Source organism: Triturus cristatus, chromosome 12 (genome assembly GCF_964204655.1).
Source record: "Triturus cristatus chromosome 12, aTriCri1.1, whole genome shotgun sequence".
Classification (NCBI taxonomy): domain Eukaryota; kingdom Metazoa; phylum Chordata; class Amphibia; order Caudata; family Salamandridae; genus Triturus; species Triturus cristatus.
The window spans coordinates 808,210,186-808,227,941 of NC_140595.1; the positions used below are offsets into that span (position 1 = coordinate 808,210,186).

The following is a 17,756-nucleotide window of genomic DNA, read 5'->3' on the forward strand; positions in this document are numbered from 1 at the left end:
GTAGGCAGTGTGGTCCACATCTGTGTCACGACATAGCAGAACAGCTGGATTGCTGGTCAATCTTATCGTAAGAATGGTGGACCCTAGAGGTCTGCTTTTATAGGGCAGACTGTGTGTACCAAATACATGCCCTGGTTGCCCCACAACCTGAGACCAAGAGGAATAAAGACATCTACAGAGGACCTGGCAGCTTTATTGAACCTGTAGCGTGGGAGTCATTCGATTAAATTTAGGGATAAAATAGAAGAGCATTGCTAAAATAAGGGGCATCTTCTGGGGAACACGTGCCTGTGTTTCTCTGGATTAAAGAGGAAATTTAGGCTAACAGATTGAATCCCTGTTGTCCGTGCGAGAGTTAAACGGAGTCCTGTGGCCACAATTCACAGAGGTTTGTTCGTAATCAGTTACATCTTACTCCTGACTGAAGAGCGACTTACTCCTGAATTTTGGGAACCCAGCCCCATATGAGCATTGGGTTAAGTTTTTAATAACTTGGTAATGGTGGTTTTATATTTTTGAAAAGGTCTTATGAGTTGGTTCTCCATTACCGTGGCCTGGTGGACAGTCACGCGCCCTCTTGTACAACAGATTCATATGTATGACATAAAACATGTTAAAAGACGCTAGCTGGATCTAGGTTGAACTGGAAGGACCCAGCTCAATAAAGGGCCACCGGCCAAATTTTCCCAGTAACATGTAAAAGGGATATGGTATAATGCACTCACTCACCCGATGTTAAATGAGTGAATGATTTGGGCTAGCGAATTAAGGCTGTTTGTTGCCCAGACCCAAGATTCTAATATGTGTAGAAGATGCGAGGTGTGTGAACTCCATACCAACTAGGAGTTTTAATATTGGGCAATAAGATCAGCTCTACCTAATTACTGATTTTATATTTTTTTTGTAAAAAAAAATTGGTACTGACATGAAAATGTAAGATTTTGAAAAATGGATTAAAAATGTCTTTTGAAAGAGACTTAAGACGCATTGGAAGTGGCTACCACCCACTTAAAAACAGTAGCCCCTCCCATCCTTTCCCAAGTCGTGCTTACAATGACAACCCCAGTGTATTCTGGGGTTTGAAATAATCATCTCTCAGTAACATATTTCGCCTTACCACAGTGTCCTCCTGCTCGTAGACATGAGACTCAAAATGGACGCCTCTAGTCACTCGGAGACGGTACTTCCAGGCCCACTGTTGTGCTGCACTCATGTGCCCTTACACACATTGCTGAGACTGAGAACAGGGCGTCTTGTGCCTTGGAGAATGAATGAATGTTGTACCTCAGGGGGGCAATAATCACTCCCTGATTGTGGAGAGGGAGTGTCTTATGCATATCCAGCACTGGGCCCGGCCAGCTCTGAGAGCAACCTGGCTGAGCTGGAAGGTGTCTTGGTCTATGTCGGACACTGTCCACCCTAGCTGAGGAACGGTGCCTCACTGGACACTCCTGTACTCACAGACCCTGCCCTGGGCGAGAAGGGGGCTTCCTTTCATTCAGGCACACCCATAGAGGCCCTTGGCTGAGGCACCGTGAACCCTCTACTGACAAGCAACATACTTCTCACAAAGCCTCTGGTGGCCCCTCTTCAAGGCCAGCACTGTCTGGAAAAAATCACCACACTGCTCCCCATCTCTTTCAGTCTAGGTGTCCCACAGGGTTCGGCACACTGCTCCCATTCTCTTTCAGTCTAGGGGTCCCATGGGGCTCGGCACACTGCTCCTCAACTCTTTCCGTCTAAGGGTCCCATGGAGCTGGGCACACTGCTCCCCAACTCTTTCCGTCTAGGGGTCCCACAGGGCTCGGCACACTGCTCCCCAACTCTTTCCATCTAGGGGTGCCACAGGGCTCGCCACACTGCTCACCATCTCTTTCAGCCTAGGGGTCCCACAGGGCTCGGCACACTTATCCCCATCTCTTTCAGTCTAGGGGTCCCATGGGGCTCGGCACACTGATCCCCATCTCTTTCAGCCTAGGGGTCCCATGGGGCTCGGCACACTGCTCCCCATCTCTTTCAGTCTAGGGGTCCCATGGGGCTCAGCTCACTGCTCCCCATCTCTTTCAGTCTAGGGGTGCCACGGGGCTCGGACACTGCTCCCCATCTTTTTCAGTCCAGGGGTCCCACAGGGCTCGGCACATTGCTCCCCATCTCTTTTAGTCTACGGGTCCCACAGGGCTCGGCACACTGCTCCCCAACTCTTTCAGTCTAGGGGTGCTACAGGGCTCAGCACACTGCTCTCCATCTCTTTCAGTCTAGGGGTCCCACTGGGCTCGGCACACTGCTCCCCATCTCGTTCAGTCTCGGGGTGCCACAGGGCTCGGCACACTGCTCACCATCTCTTTCAGTCTGGGGGTCCCACAGGGCTCGGCACATTGCTCCCCATCTCTTTTAGTCTATGGGTCCCACAGGGCTCGGCACACTGCTCCCCAACTCTTTCAGTCTAGGGGTGCTACAGGGCTCAGCACACTGCTCTCCATCTCTTTCAGTCTAGGGGTCCCACTGGGCTCGGCACACTGCTCCCCATCTCGTTCAGTCTCGGGGTGCCACAGGGCTCGGCACACTGCTCACCATTTCTTTCAGTCTGGGGGTCCCATAGGTCTCGGCACACTGCTCCCCATCTCTTTCAGTCTGGGGGTCCCACAGGTCTCGGCACACTGCTCCCCATCTCTTTCAGTCTGGGGGTCCCATAGGTCTCAGCACACTGCTCCCCATATATTTCAGTCTGAGGGCCCCACAGGTCTCGGCACACTGCTCCCCGTCTCTTTCAGTCTGGGGGTCCCACAGGTGTCGGCACACTGCTCACAGCCTCTTGCGGGCTCCCTGTTCCAGGCCAGCGGCCCCCCAGGACGGGGCTCCAGTCTGGCGGACTCCTTGACTGGAGGTCGCAGTTCAAGAAGATGGCGGACAGGAAGGGAGGCTGCAGCGGCGGAGGGGAAGCGCCTGTCAGAGCCACGTCCTTGGGTGTCTGGAGCCGGATCAGTGGACGTGAGAGCGGCACTGGCACAGTGCCAGCAGAGAGGGAGAAGGGTGGCATATGAGCACGGTCAGGCATATCCGTGTCCAAGGGACGGTGATGGCGTGTCGAATCCCTTTAGTGTGGCAGGAAATACGCGGGAATGTACATATCTCACTTTTATCCCTTTATGAGAGCTTTCCTTTCAGGCAGGCGAGGGAACTGTGTCCCCAGGAGGTGGCGATGGGCCCCGCTCTCACACACACGGCTCCGTTGAGGTTAGACCCCGTGCATGTTGGCTCACAAGACTCTTTGCCAGTCTAACCCCTCCTTGAGCTTCTGGTCAGAGCCTGAAATCCTCGCAATCTATCGGTGTCCAACCATGCTTTTCTCACCCAGTGGGGAAACACGCGCCGTGATGCCAAGGCATTGCCAAAGCTGAGCAGCCCGTGCCACGGTGGGCACAGAGCCCTCATCAGTTGTGGCTAGTAACCCCGATCATTGTCCTGGGATGCTCTGGCAATGGTTGCATTATCACCACTCAACTGCACTGCACACAGCGCCGCACGCTACTTGTGTTCATTCGAGGCGCTCTTACTCGTTCTTCAGGTCCTGTATTTGGTGCCGGCATCACGTCGGACTTATGCCTGATAATCATTCTATATAGACATCAGGAAGGCGGAAGCTACCTCCTGCAGGGGTTGCATCTGTGTTTTTGTGCGGCGCTTGTGCTGGAGTAGAACGTGCTCCAGAATGGAGTTGCGATTTTTGCAAAGAGCTGAAGTTGGGCCTTAGGGGCAGGGAGGAATTGTTCTAAATGTTCAGGAGTGAAGTGAGGCCTCGTCGTCGGAGCTTGAGGTGGGCCTCGTGTGTGGTTTGGAGTTGGGCCTTGTGCTTGGGGTTGGAGTCGAGCATCGTGCTTGTGGCTGGTGTCGAGCCTTGTGCTCCACCCCGGAGTCAAGTCTCATGCTCGAAGCTGGAGTCGGTCATCATGCTAGAGGCTGCAATCCAGCCTCATGCTCAAGGCTGGAGTCGATCTTTGTACTTGAGGCTGGTGTTGAGTCTCGTGCTCAGGGCTGGTGTCGAGCCTCATTCTAGGGTCTGGAAACCAGCCTCATGCTCAAGGCTGGAGTGGAGCCTCATGTTCAGGACTGGAGTTGGGCTTCGAGCTCAGGGCTGGAGTTGGGCTTCGAGCTCAGGGCTGGAGTTGATCCTTGTACTCGAGGATGGAGTTGATCCTCATACTCATGGCTGGAGTCGATCCTTGTACTCAAGGCTGGTGTTAAGTCTTGTGCTCAGGGCTGGTGTCGAGCCTCTTGCTTGGGGCTGGAGTTGGGCCTCGACCTCATGGCTGGAGTCAAACCTCATACTTGAGGAAGGAGTTTAGCCTCCTACTCAAGGCTGAGTCAATTCTTGTACTCAAGACTGGAGTCGCGGCTCGTTCTCTAGGTTAGTGTTGAGCCTCGTACTCAAGGCAGAGTCAATCCACGTACTCGAGGCTGGAGTCAATCTTTGTACTCGAGGCTGGAGTCAATCTTTGTACTCGAAGCTGGAGTCAATCTTTGTACTCGCGGCTGGAGTCGATCCTTGTTCTCGAGGCTGGAGTCAATCTTTGTACTCGAGGCTGGAGTCAATCTTTGTACTCGAGGCTGGAGTCAATCTTTGTACTCGAGGCTGGAGTCGATCCTTGTTCTCGAGGCTGAAGTCAATCTTTGTACTCGAGGCTGGAGTCGATCCTTGTACTCGAGGCTGGAGTCGATCCTTGTACTCGAGGCTGGAGTCGATCCTTGTACTCGAGGCTGGAGTCGATCCTTGTACTCGAGGCTGGAGTCGATCCTTGTACTCGAGGCTGGAGTCGATCCTTGTACTCGAGGCTGGAGTCGATCCTTGTACTCGAGGCTGGAGTCGATCCTTGTACTCAAGGCTGGAGTCGATCCTTGTACTCAAGGCTGGTGTTAAGTCTTGTGCTCAGGGCTGGTGTCGAGCCTCATGCTTGGGGCTGGAGTTTAGCCTCGATCTCATAGCTGGAGTCAAGCCTCATGCTTGAGGATGGAGTTTAGGCTCCTACTCAAGGCTGAGTCAATTCTTGTACTCAAGGCTGGAGTTGAGTCTCGTTCTCTAGGCTAGTGTCGAGCCTCGTACTCAAGGCAGAGTAAATACACATACTTGAGGCTGGAATCAATCCCCGTACTCGAGGCTGGAGTCGATCCTTGTACTCGAGGCTGGAGTCGATCCTTGTACTCGAGGCTGGAGTCGATCCTTGTACTCGAGGCTGGAGTCGATCCTTGTACTCGAGGCTGGAGTCGATCCTTGTACTCGAGGCTGGATTTGATTCTTGTACTCGAGGCTGGAGTCAATCTTTGTACTCCAGGCTGGAGTCGATCCTTGTACTCGAGGCTGGATTCGATTCTTGTACTCTAGGCTGGAGTCAATCTTTGTACTCCTGGCTGGAGTCGATCCTTGTACTCGAGGCTGGAGTCTATCCTTGTTCTCGAGGCTGAAGTCAATCTTTGTACTCGAGGCTGGAGTCAATCTTTGTACTCGAGGCTGGAGTCGATCCTTGTTCTCGAGGCTGGAGTCGATCCTTGTTCTCGAGGCTGGAGTCAATCTTTGTACTCGAGGCTGGAGTCAATCTTTGTACTCGAGGCTGGAGTCCATCCTTGTCCTCGAGGCTGGAGTCGATCCTTGTACATATATATAGACATCAGGAAGGCGGAAGCTACCTCCTGCAGGGGTTGTCTCTGTGTTTTTGTGCGGCGCTTGTGAAACTTATCTCCGGCTGGAGTAGAACGTGCTCCAGAATGGAGTTGCGATTTTTGCAAAGAGCTGAAGTTGGGCCTTAGGGGTGGGCAGGAATTGTTCTAAATGTTCAGGAGTGAAGTGAGGCCTCGTCGTCGGAGCTGGAGGTGGGCCTCGTGTGTGGTTTGGAGTTAGGCCTTGTGCTTGGGGTTGGAGTCGAGCATCGTGCTTGTGGCTGGTGTCGAGCCTTGTGCTCCACCCCGGAGTCAAGTCTCATGCTCGAAGCTGGAGTCGGTCATCATGCTAGAGGCTGCAGTCGGTCATCATGCTAGAGGCTGCAATCCAGCCTCATGCTCAAGGCTGGAGTCGATCTTTGTACTTGAGGCTGGTGTTGAGTCTCGTGCTCAGGGCTGGTGTCGAGCTTCATTCTAGGGTCTGGAAACCAGCCTCATGCTCAAGGCTGGAGTGGAGCCTCATGTTCAGGACTGGAGTTGGGCTTCGAGCTCAGGGCTGGAGTTGGGCTTCGAGCTCAGGGCTGGAGTTGATCCTTGTACTCGAGGATGGAGTTGATCCTCATACTCATGGCTGGAGTCGATCCTTGTACTCAAGGCTGGTGTTAAGTCTTGTGCTCAGGGCTGGTGTCGAGCCTCATGCTTGGGGCTGGAGTTGGGCCTCGACCTCATGGCTGGAGTCAAACCTCATACTTGAGGATGGAGTTTAGCCTCCTACTCAAGGCTGAGTCAATTCTTGTACTCAAGGCTGGAGTCGAGGCTCGTTCTCTAGGTTAGTGTTGAGCCTCGTACTCAAGGCAGAGTCAATCCACGTACTCGAGGCTGGAGTCAATCTTTGTACTCGAGGCTGGAGTCGATCCTTGTACTCGAGGCTGGAGTCGATCCTTGTACTCGAGGCTGGAGTCAATCTTTGTACTCGAGGCTGGAGTCGATCCTTGTTCTCGAGGCTGGAGTCAATCTTTGTACTCGAGGCTGGAGTCGATCCTTGTACTCGAGGCTGGAGTCGATCCTTGTACTCGAGGCTGGAGTCGATCCTTGTACTTGAGGCTGGAGTCGATCCTTGTACTCAAGGCTGGTGTTAAGTCTTGTGCTCAGGGCTGGTGTCGAGCCTCATGCTTGGGGCTGGAGTTTAGCCTCGAGCTCATAGCTGGAGTCAAGCCTCATGCTTGAGGATGGAGTTTAGCCTCCTACTCAAGGCTGAGTCAATTCTTGTACTCAAGGCTGGAGTTGAGTCTCCTTCTCTAGGCTAGTGTCGAGCCTCGTACTCAAGGCAGAGTAAATACACATACTTGAGGCTGGAATCAATCCCCGTACTCGAGGCTGGAGTCGATCCTTGTACTTGAGGCTGGAGTCGATCCTTGTACTCGAGGCTGGAGTCGATCCTTGTACTCGAGGCTGGAGTCGATCCTTGTACTCGAGGCTGGAGTCGATCCTTGTACTCGAGGCTGGAGTCGATCCTTGTACTCGAGGCTGGAGTCGATCCTTGTACTCGAGGCTGGATTTGATTCTTGTACTCTAGGCTGGAGTCGATCTTTGTACTCCAGGCTGGAGTCGATCCTTGTACTCGAGGCTGGAGTCGATCCTTGTTCTCGAGGCTGGAGTCAATCTTTGTACTCGAGGCTGGAGTCAATCTTTGTACTCGAGGCTGGAGTCAATCCTTGTACTCGAGGCTGGAGTTGATCCTTGTTCTCGAGGCTGGAGTCAATCTTTGTACTCGAGGCTGGAGTCAATCTTTGTACTCGAGGCTGGAGTCGATCCTTGTTCTCGAGGCTGGAGTCGATCCTTGTACTCAAGGCTGGTGTTAAGTCTTGTGCTCAGGGCTGGTGTCGAGCCTCATGCTTGGGGCTGGAGTTTAGCCTCGATCTCATAGCTGGAGTCAAGCCTCATGCTTGAGGATGGAGTTTAGCCTCCTACTCAAGGCTGAGTCAATTCTTCTCCTCAAGGCTGGAGTCGAGTCTCGTTCTCTAGGCTAGTGTCGAGCCTCGTACTCAAGGCAGAGTAAATACATGTACTTGAGGCTGGAATCAATCCCCGTACTCAAAGCTGGAGTCGATCCTTGTACTCGAGGCTGGAGTCGATCCTTGTACTCGAGGCTGGAGTCGATCCTTGTACTCGAGGCTGGAGTCGATCCTTGTACTCGAGGCTGGAGTCGATCCTTGTACTCGTGGCTGGAGTCGATCCTTGTACTCAAGGCTGGTATTAAGTCTTGTGCTCAGGGCTGGTGTCGAGCCTCTTGCTTGGGGCTGGAGTTTAGCCTCGATCTCATAGCTGGAGTCAAGCCTCATGCTTGAGGATGGAATTTAGCCTCCTACTCAAGGCTGAGTCAATTCTTGTACTCAAGGCTGGAGTCGAGTCTCGTTCTCTAGGCTAGTGTAGAGCCTCGTACTCAAGGCAGAGTAAATACACGTACTTGAGGCTGGAATCAATCCCCGTACTCGTGGCTGGAGTCGATCCTTGTACTCGAGGCTGAAGTCGATCCTTGTACTCGAGGCTGGAGTCGATCCTTGTACTCGAGGCTGGAGTCGATCCTTGTACTCGAGGCTGGAGTCGATCCTTGTACTTGAGGCTGGAGTCGATCCTTGTACTCGAGGCTGGATTTGATTCTTGTACTCGAGGCTGGAGTCCATCTTTGTACTCGAGGCTGGAGTCGATCCTTGTACTCGAGGCTGGAGTCGATCCTTGTTCTCGAGGCTGGAGTCGATCCTTGTACTCGAGGCTGGAGTCGATCTTTGTACTCGAGGCTGGAGTCGATCCTTGTACTCGAGGCTGGAGTCGATCCTTGTTCTCGAGGCTGGAGTCGATCCTTGTTCTCGAGGCCGGAGTCAATCCTTGTTCTCGAGGCTGGAGTCAATCCTTGTACTCGAGACTGGAGTCGATCCTTGTACTCGAGGCTGGAGTCGATCCTTGTACTCGAGGCTGGAGTCGATCCTTGTACTCGAGGCTGGAGTCGATCCTTGTACTCAAGGCTGGTGTTAAGTCTTGTGCTCAGGGCTGGTGTCGAGCCTCATGCTTGGGGCTGGAGTTTAGCCTCGATCTCATCGCTGGAGTCAAGCCTCATGCTTGAGGATGGAGTTTAGCCTCCTACTCAAGGCTGAGTCAATTCTTGTACTCAAGGCTGGAGTCGAGTTTCGTTCTCTAGGCTAGTGTCGAGCCTCGTACTCAAGGCAGAGTAAATACACGTACTTGAGGCTGGAATCAATCCCCATACTTGAGGCTGGAGTCGATCCTTGTACTCGAGGCTGGAGTCGATTCTTGTACTCGAGGCTGGAGTCGATCCTTGTACTCGAGGCTGGATTCGATTCTTGTACTCGAGGCTGGAGTCAATCTTTGTACTCCAGGCTGGAGTCGATCCTTGTACTCGAGGCTGGAGTCGATCTTTGTACTCGAGGCTGGATTCGATTCTTGTACTCGAGGCTGAAGTCAATCTTTGTACTCTCGGCGGGAGTCGATCCTTGTACTCAAGGCTGGAGTCGATCCTTGTACTCGAGGCTGGAGCCGAGTCTCGTTCTCAAGGCTGGAGTCAGACCTTAATGCTTGAGGCTAGAGTTAGACCCCATGCTTGGTTCTGTAGCCAGGTTCTAAGTTGGGTACTGGCATCAGACCTTTGGGTCGTGCGAGTAGGGAGCATGTCAGTGTGTGGCACGATGGAGCAGAGCCCATAGGTTTATCTAAACCTTGTATCCAAGAGCAGGTTAGGACAGCCAGGCCTTCCCAGTGCCTCTGGCTGCCCTTACCGCACGGCACAGGCACAGAAGGGAGCAGAGCCTGCAAAGAAGAGATTAGTTGCAGACCTGAGGTCCAGGCCACTGTGTCATGTCTGCCCTCACTGCCCCTTACCACCGCCTGCCCTCCCATGGGATTCACACATTCCTCGCCATGGCTGTTTGTGAGCAGCCTTTGATAGGATGCAGCTGTCTGAGCTCAGCCTGCATCATGGGCTTATTAAAAACTCTGTTCGCCTTCTGTCACCATCCCTCCCGCTGCGAGGGTCTCCCCTTACGCACTACCCTTTATCACCGTCTCTCCCACTCCAAGGGTCTCGCCTTACACCCTACCCTTCTATCACTGTCTCTCGCTCCAAGGATCTCCCCTTTCACCCTACCCTTCTATCACTGTGTCTCTCGCTCCGAGGGTCTCCTCATACACACTACCCTTCTATCACTGTCTCTCGATCCGAGGGTCTCCCCATACACACTGCCCTTTATCACCGTCTTTTTTTTTCCTTTACCTGCCATTTTATAAAAAGATTCAAAACCACAATTTTTATAATATTTTATTTTCCTACTGCTATAACTTTCAAGTGCTCCGATTTCTCTTTGCGTCGTGTTTGAAGACCCTCGGAGCTACCTTCTCCCGTGTAACCCGCCCATAGTGGTTGCCACCAACTTTCGGTCAGTGTTTATTGCATCAGGTTGAAGGGTCAGGATCTTCTTCTTCGTCACTCAAAAATGTTTTTTGTGAGCTACTGATTTATGTGTGTGTGTGTTTTTCATGGCTGTTTTTCTGTAATAGTGCATGTGCGGTGGGAAGAATGCAGTGGAAGCATGTTGGGATTCTCTTCCAAGTGCCACCATCAGACTGCGGGATGCGGCAAGACAGGGTTCATACTGCCAGCTATGAACCGTGTGCCTGTTTTAAAAAAGTCTGTGCTCCTTCTGCTGTTTCTCAAATTTCAACAAAGTGTACACTTTTGTTATTTTTCAAATCTACAGCTAGGGTGTAGTTATAGATCCCTCTCGAAGGCTCCAGAACCTTCTAATAAAGCGGGGGAACCCTCTTGAAGGCTCCAGAACCTTCTCATAGAGCGGGGGCTAGCACCCAGCCCTTGTATGCTGTACATAGGGGCATATTATCAATCGCTGGCCGTTCTGTGCGCGAGAATTGTTATCGCCGGCTATCGCAGATAATTATCGCCATGCTAGCGCTGTATTAACAACGCATAGCGCAATGGCGATAATTATTCCTGCGATAGTGTTGTTTTCCATGGAACATCGCTGGAAAACAAGTGATGTTCCATGGAAAACGGCGATAACCTTGCTGATACGACCCTGTGGTCGTATCAGCATAATCCACCTCCAATATAAAGTAAAGGTAAGTCAGCATTTTTGCAAACCGCGGTTTTTGCCAAAAACTAACGTCTGCAAAAAGGCCTGGGCCTCCTTGTAAATATCGCGATGTGCACATCAGCGATATTCACAAGGTTGTTCTGCCCAGTGACGCCCACTTTGCATCTCATTAGAGATGCAAAGGGAGGCATCGGGTAATCGGGTAATAGGGCGAAAACATTATCTCCGCTTTTTTGGCTTTTAAAGCCAAAAAAGCGGAGATAAGGCCCTTGATGATATGCCCCATAGTGAGTTTGAATGGAACCTTGGGCACACCCTTTAATGTCCTTGTGCTTCAGGTCTCCAACCAAAAGTGGCCTCAAAGTTTGTGAAACACCACGGAAAGGCATATTTGATCACATTTTCACGTGGAATAATGTGAAACTGGTTGCATTAGAAACAAGACCCAACTTGGACCATTGGCGTATCATGGTGGAACCAAGGGTGATCCGAGCGGTTATTAATTGTGCTATTATTTTGTTATGCCACCGAAAGGCTGTGTGACGTCACCCAAGTTAAATCTATTTTTGATTCTTCTCTCTTTTCCTCAGATCTCTCTTGGTGTCTTCTACTTTTGCTGTTCTAAAGTTTTCCCCACTGATCCCACTTCTGACACCATTGTGTAGCTTCCACCTTCTCTGTCTGTGTGTGTAACTCTTGGCTCCCTCTCTCCTTCCCTGCAGACCTTCCCACCCCCTCCTGGACCAGCGCCTCCCTCACTATTCCACCTTCGGCTCAGTAGGCGAGTGGTTGCGGGCCATCAAGATGGGGCGGTACGAGGAAAACTTTGCCAACGCGGGCTTCAGCTCCTTCGAGTTGGTCAGCCAAATATCCACTGAGTGAGTAACTATGGCAGCCGTATTGCCCCTGCACCTCATTCCATCTCTGATTTGCTGCCACAACCCAATCCATAACTCTAAGCCTTCCCCAGTCACAAACACTAGCGATGCAGGGAGGTATCCGACACAAGCTGGCACCGCCCCTCGTAGAACTGCCGGTAGAGTCCGGAGAACTTTGAAAATCTCGTCTACCTGTTGTATCTGTTCTTGCTCTTTCCTTGAATTGTTTCTAGTCTCTCTCCTGCCCTTCTTCTCGTAGCCCGAGTTTCCTTCTGTCTATCCTCTTTTTGTATATTTCAGTTGTTCCTCTTTTCTGGTTCCTCCAACTTGGTTGTATCTTTCAATCTCCGTCTTCCTCTCACTGGTCCTTTAGACTTCACCTTTCTCTGTCTTCTCTTCTATTCCTCCTGTCCTTACCCTGTAATCCTTCTCTAATTGTTCCTACTCCCTCTTTAGCGCTGTTGTTTTTTCTTGCTTGTCGTGCCTCTATCCCTCACTCTCCAATGTTTCTCACACTTGGCCTGTGTTTTTTTCTCTAAAGCTGCTGGGGGAAACAATCTTTGTGTTTTTTAAACGGTGCACTAGTAGTTGAATTGTAGAACATTTAAATGCTTGATGAAACCAACAAAAAAGTGTGAAGCGGGGACTGTGAACACCTAGTTGCATTTTCATTGATTGGAGGGCAAACTAGAATTGAAATGTTCTAGCATTCACAGCTCAGAGTGTGGAGGGCGGCCATTTCAGTCCTTTGTTTCTCTATCTGTTGTCTTTCTTACTCACCATCTGATACTCTATCTAACCTCTTATTTGTTCTTTCCCTCGCGTTCTCCGTTTCTCTTTGTTTACAGTCAGTCTCCTCTCCTTTCCTTTCCTCTCCTCTACTTTCTTCTCCTCTCCTCCCCTCCCCTCTCCTCTACCCCTCCCTCCCCTCTCTCCTTCTTCCTCGTCCTTTCCTCTTCTCTTCTCCCCTTCCTTCTCTTCTTCTCCTCTCCTCCAGTCTGTCCTCTGTTCTTTAGTCTCTTGACCTGCTACCTCATTAACTCCCCCCTTACCCTACTAGCTTCCCTGTTCCCTTCTTCCCAGTCTTTTCATGTCCTTGTTCGTCGCTCGACCCCTCTTTCATATTCTGCCTTCACTCTCTCCTCAGCAGTTCTGCCCTCACCACATCCCACCCCACCATCCATTGTGCGCCCTTATACCTCCTGCCCAGGTCAGTGCAGTTGCTGCGCTCACTCATGTGGTGTCCTTGCACTCTATGGAGCCCTTCGCCCTTCTGTCTGTGCGTCAAACACTCTCCGCCTCTCCCTTTTGCCAGCTTCTCTCTCCTCTCTCTTTTTCTTCTGATTTCATTCCCGTTGTCCTTTCTGAATCCTCTCTTCAAACCATGTGCAGCTGTCACAACTCAGCGCCGGATGCTAGTGGGGCTTGCTGAAGGTCACATAGAGGGCGTAGCAGAGCTGGGATTAAACCGAGGCACAGGGTCTCTGTTACTGAGGTCAGAGAGAGAGTCATGGGCACAGATGAGGGTACTGTCAGGTTCTGGGGGCACTTCGACACATTGTAGGTCACACAGAGGGTCAGGGTCAGAGCAGGGGGAGAGATTAGACCCTAGGTCTAATGTTGTGTTACGTTGCTCCATATAAACAGTCTCAGCTTGTGGGTGCTAGTGAATGGGGTTGTGTAGGGAGGGTATGGACACAGATGCACCATGGAGACCCAGTGTCCAGGTGCATTATGGCATTTGCTCAGGCTCTTGTGCGGGATATATGGGTCAGCAGTGACACCTAGTGGCCACTTAAAGTATGCAAGCAGCAGAGGTACAGAGTAGCCCTGCAGTCTGCTTCCCTACCAGAGAGTTCACTGTTGTGCCATCTTAAGTTTTATGGTCGCAGGTGGAGAAAATGGTGCTGTGACACAGGGTGGCTCTGGACCTCTGCAGACAAGCAGATACCGGCTGGTGTGTACAAGGAAAGGTTTTGCGGCAGGTTGAACCCAGGCAGGCTATTCTGAGAACTGTAGTGTGTGTTGCTGAAGGCCAAGTAGCCCAAGCATTAGCTAACTCATTATCTCTCTCTCCTGTGCAGGGACTTGCTCCGAGTTGGGGTGACGTTGGCCGGCCACCAGAAGAAGATTATTTCAAGTGTGCAGAACATGAGGGCACAAACCAAACCCACCTCTGTGCGATACTGACTCGCCGACCCTGGGCAAGCAGAAACCTGTTTTGAAGTCACATGACTGTGCCTTGGACCAGACCCTGCTCTGAAAAGCAGAACATCCACAGTCCCGGCTGCTGGGGGCGAAGTGGGTTTCGAGGGCTGAACAGGATAGAGGATGGATACCGGGGCACCTCACCAGACTGGGCAACGCCATGCAAGCAGCTACGTGGCATGTAGGGAAAGTAAGGGCCTTTGGAACTTCCTTTACAATGGAAGGAATTAGCATAACTTTATGGCCCCACCTCTTCCTCAGAACCAACATTGGCAGCAGTAACGTCGCCAAGGAATGGAACGCCCACCTCAGGCACTTGTTAACCTCTGGGGAGTTCCTGGGCACACCACCACCAGGACATCCTGCTTGGAGTATCTAGTTTGTTCTAAATGTCCCATGCTGAACTTGAAGCTTACGCTCACCTCAACCTGCAGCCATGCCTGGCGAAGCCCGGTACTCCAGTGAAATCCAAGAAAGAGTGCACAACTGGATTTGAAGGGATGGCACTGCACCTCCTGCAGGCAAACAGGAAAAAAGCACCTCCTGTTTGAGTGCGCCACTTAGGAAAGCCTCGTGACCCTACGATGGGGCAGTCTCATCGGAAGGTTCTGCCTCTGGCGAGGAGGGAACTCCTGCGACCTCGCCTTCATCCCGCATGCCAAAGAAACAAAGAAAGTTGGCTTCTTGTGCCATCGCGGTCTAAGGAAGCATCTGTGATGTCACAACAGTGCCGCCAAGGTTACGTCATAACAGTGGGAGGAGCACCTTCATATTGAAGGATCTCTGCCCTCCATGAACCAAATTATGTGCAAACCTTAAGTCTTTTTAGAGGGGAGGGCCTGAGATGGTCATGCAGATCTTTTTTGCCTCGACCCCACTGACAATGCCGCTGTTGTTTCAACATTCGGAACTGACGGCGGAAGCAGCAAGTAGAGTGAGGACTTAGTTCCCATGATTTCTCCACATAAGACGGACAATGTATTTTGAAGCTCTTGGCAACGCGTTTCCTGTCTGCATCTGGTAGTGGCCAGCGTTCATGGTAGAATGAAGGCCATCTTGGCACCTAGACCTATGCTGAGGCTGCTGTCTATCACCAAAAAAAATGTGCATTTTACCGGGACAAAATTGTGAAAATGCTGGCCAGACTTGTATCCAGTACACATTCAGCCCCATGATGCACACTGATATCAAAAATCTCTAAGACGCAAAACTTTACCTCCGCCTGCATGCCCTCACACACATGGAATCCATTAACGCCTAGATACCACCTTATTGTCTTTTTTCCCCTTTGAGGATGTGCTTCCAAAGTCTCTGGTGCTATTTTGTGAGCGACTGTCATTTTAAGTTACAAGTTACTTCCATTTAACGAATGGCTGCCATTTTGCCAGTGGTTGCCATTTTATCATTGCCCACCCTTTAATGTTTATTAATTGCACGCAGCCTTGCAGGAACGTGAACAATTCAGAAGGCAATCTTCAATTGAAGAGAAACCTAAAAAATCCTCTTGGATGTTTAGTATCGTTCTTCAACTGAGGTTGGGCATCTACAGGGGCGTGGGGGGTGGGTATAAAAACAGTACAGCAAACGTGAGACATTTTCCTGCTTGCTAGTGATTGGTGGATGTGAACTTAACACCTGCATATTTTAATTGGCTGGTAAAGTTATACTACCTCAAAATAACCTGTTTGGCCAACTGGGTTCTTGTCCTCTACTTGTCTGACTAGTGAATTTCGTGCTTTGTTGCCCATCATCGGCAACTCCAAACTCTCCTGCCTTTTACCAACCAAAACGTTTTCATTGCTAACCTCCCTGTTGGTGATTATCACACTTATGTGCATGTTACCGGTTATGTATGATGTAAGAACAATTTGATTTGCCAGTTCCATGCCTACGTGCCTATGTCCAGCCATTTGATTGGTCATTTCTGTTTACTTACTTGTTGCCATTGGAACTTCATTGGTAAATTCCAACTGCACCTTGTAATTTTATTGGCACTTACAGAAATGTAGCATCCTTTGCGATTGGTTGTTTCCTTGTGTCTGGCTGCACCTCATTTGAGCTGTGAATTCCTCGCCATTGCTATGTGTATTCCTTTCGTGGTACAGACACTTTTAGCGGACATATTGATTGGCTTATAACGCATTTACTGAGCGAGGAAGGATATCTTTTAGAAAAGATCTTTTTCACCTACAAAAATTAGGAAATCTTCCCTCCCTCCACCCACTCGGACACAAACACACACACATATTAAACATGCAAACTTTATCCGCACATACACGTACCCGGCCATGCATCATTTCCTGCATACATGTATGTGGCGATCTCAAGCACACACAAACTCCCGCTCATACGTGTGCTGTCATTTACACATGTATACTTTAACAACACATGTATAATTTAACTCATACAATTTCTGTTAGATACTCACTCTGTCATAGCCTGTCGCCCATACATACACTGAACCCACATTCGCACACGGACACACTCACACAAATGCTCCTTCTCAAACACACACATCTCCTGTCCATTCACACATACACAGAAACAGCCGTTGAATGTGCGCTTTGTCCTGTTTGAGACATTTCTTGCTCTCAGGAGGGCCCCCTCCCTTCCTTCCCACTCTCCCCCACGCCCAGGTGGGTCAGTTTAAAGGGGCGGGGAGGAGGAGGTTGGCAGGAAATAACAGGAAAGGGACCGGAAGTCCAGGCCCTAGTAACTGCACTGAACAAACAACGCCTAATTGTCAGGACACAATCCATTTGGAAGACGAGGAAAGTAATTTTGGGGGACATCCAGAAATGTGCTGAGGTGAAAGGTCAAGGGTGGAGTGGCAGTACAGTCGCGTAGGGCGTCCTTCCTGTCACCTTACCCTCCAATCTGTAGACAACGACCAATCAGGCCCCTTTTAGACAATGGCCAATCAGACACCTTCATTTCCTGGCACGTGCCTAGGTACGTGTTTCGGCAGTCGGGCCCACGCGTCCTGCACTGGCAGAATTTTACCACTGTGTATAGGGGGCGGAGCAAGGATCCTCACCCTGACCCCCCCCCCCCCCCCCAAAAAAAAAAAACCAACATAGGCATAGGAAGGAATCTCATGTTGATTTTAATAGAAACCCATTATGTCTCACCGGAAGCCCCAATCGGCCAATCCACTCCCTTTGCACATGGCGGCCGTGCCTTACAAAGGACTTATGCACCCTTTAGCGCCAAAGCTTCTACATTGACAAACTTCCTGCGGCCAATGAAATGCTGCGGCTGCTACCAGAATAGCTAACCTGTAAAAGGTTCTGTATATACATTGTTCATAACGTTAGTAATATTTTTAAATGTCTTTTTTAATTAAATTATTTGTTAATAAAATAAAGATTGTGTCTTTGGATTTTTCGTTCACTCATTTCATGGTCAGACACTAATAATGGTTGAGTTGATCTTGAATAAAACCAGTGCTTCTTGGAATTAGGCGTGCCATTTATAGGAGACTTTTCCCTTTGGAGGGTATCGGTTTCTTATTGCGTGGTGAACCTGCTGTATGGCTCTGCGTGTGATCCGCTGGCGATTGCTTGAATTCCCAAGGTACGAGTTCCATCGGCATGTGCAGTAGTAACACTCGCTATTACGGCGACATGTTAAATGTTCAGTATTTTACAATTCAAGAAGTAGGCTTTGCAGCGTGAATCTTTTCTGGATCCACATGCTATGCACTATTCCACTATCTAGTAGTTGATCTTTGTAATCTCTCTTCACGCTTTTTTGGGGGGGAGGAGGGGCGAGGTTTGGGTGTCGTCGATTTTTTGACCTTTTGGTGCTGTGTCCCTCCGTGTGTGATGTCAAAGGAACGCCCCGAAAATACTTCTACGTAGATCCTCAGATTCTTTTTTCTGCTGTTGGGTTACAC

General features: G+C 50.5%; 1 protein-coding gene across 2 annotated transcripts in view; it reads left to right on the forward strand.

Annotated features, from left to right (window-relative positions):
- The window catches only part of EPHB4 (EPH receptor B4), a 110,242-nt gene extending 93,002 nt beyond the window's left edge, over positions 1-17,240 (forward strand). Inside the window, exons 15-16 of one of the 2 annotated variants that reach the window (XM_085638733.1) lie at positions 11,495-11,650; positions 13,735-17,240. In XM_085638733.1, coding sequence (XP_085494859.1) covers positions 11,495-11,650; positions 13,735-13,840 — 262 coding nt within the window. In that variant the 3' untranslated portion in view covers positions 13,841-17,240. The remainder of the gene's footprint in view (positions 1-11,494; positions 11,651-13,734) is intronic. The other variant, XM_085638734.1, reaches the window with a different exon arrangement.
- Positions 17,241-17,756: the final 516 nt, after the last annotated feature.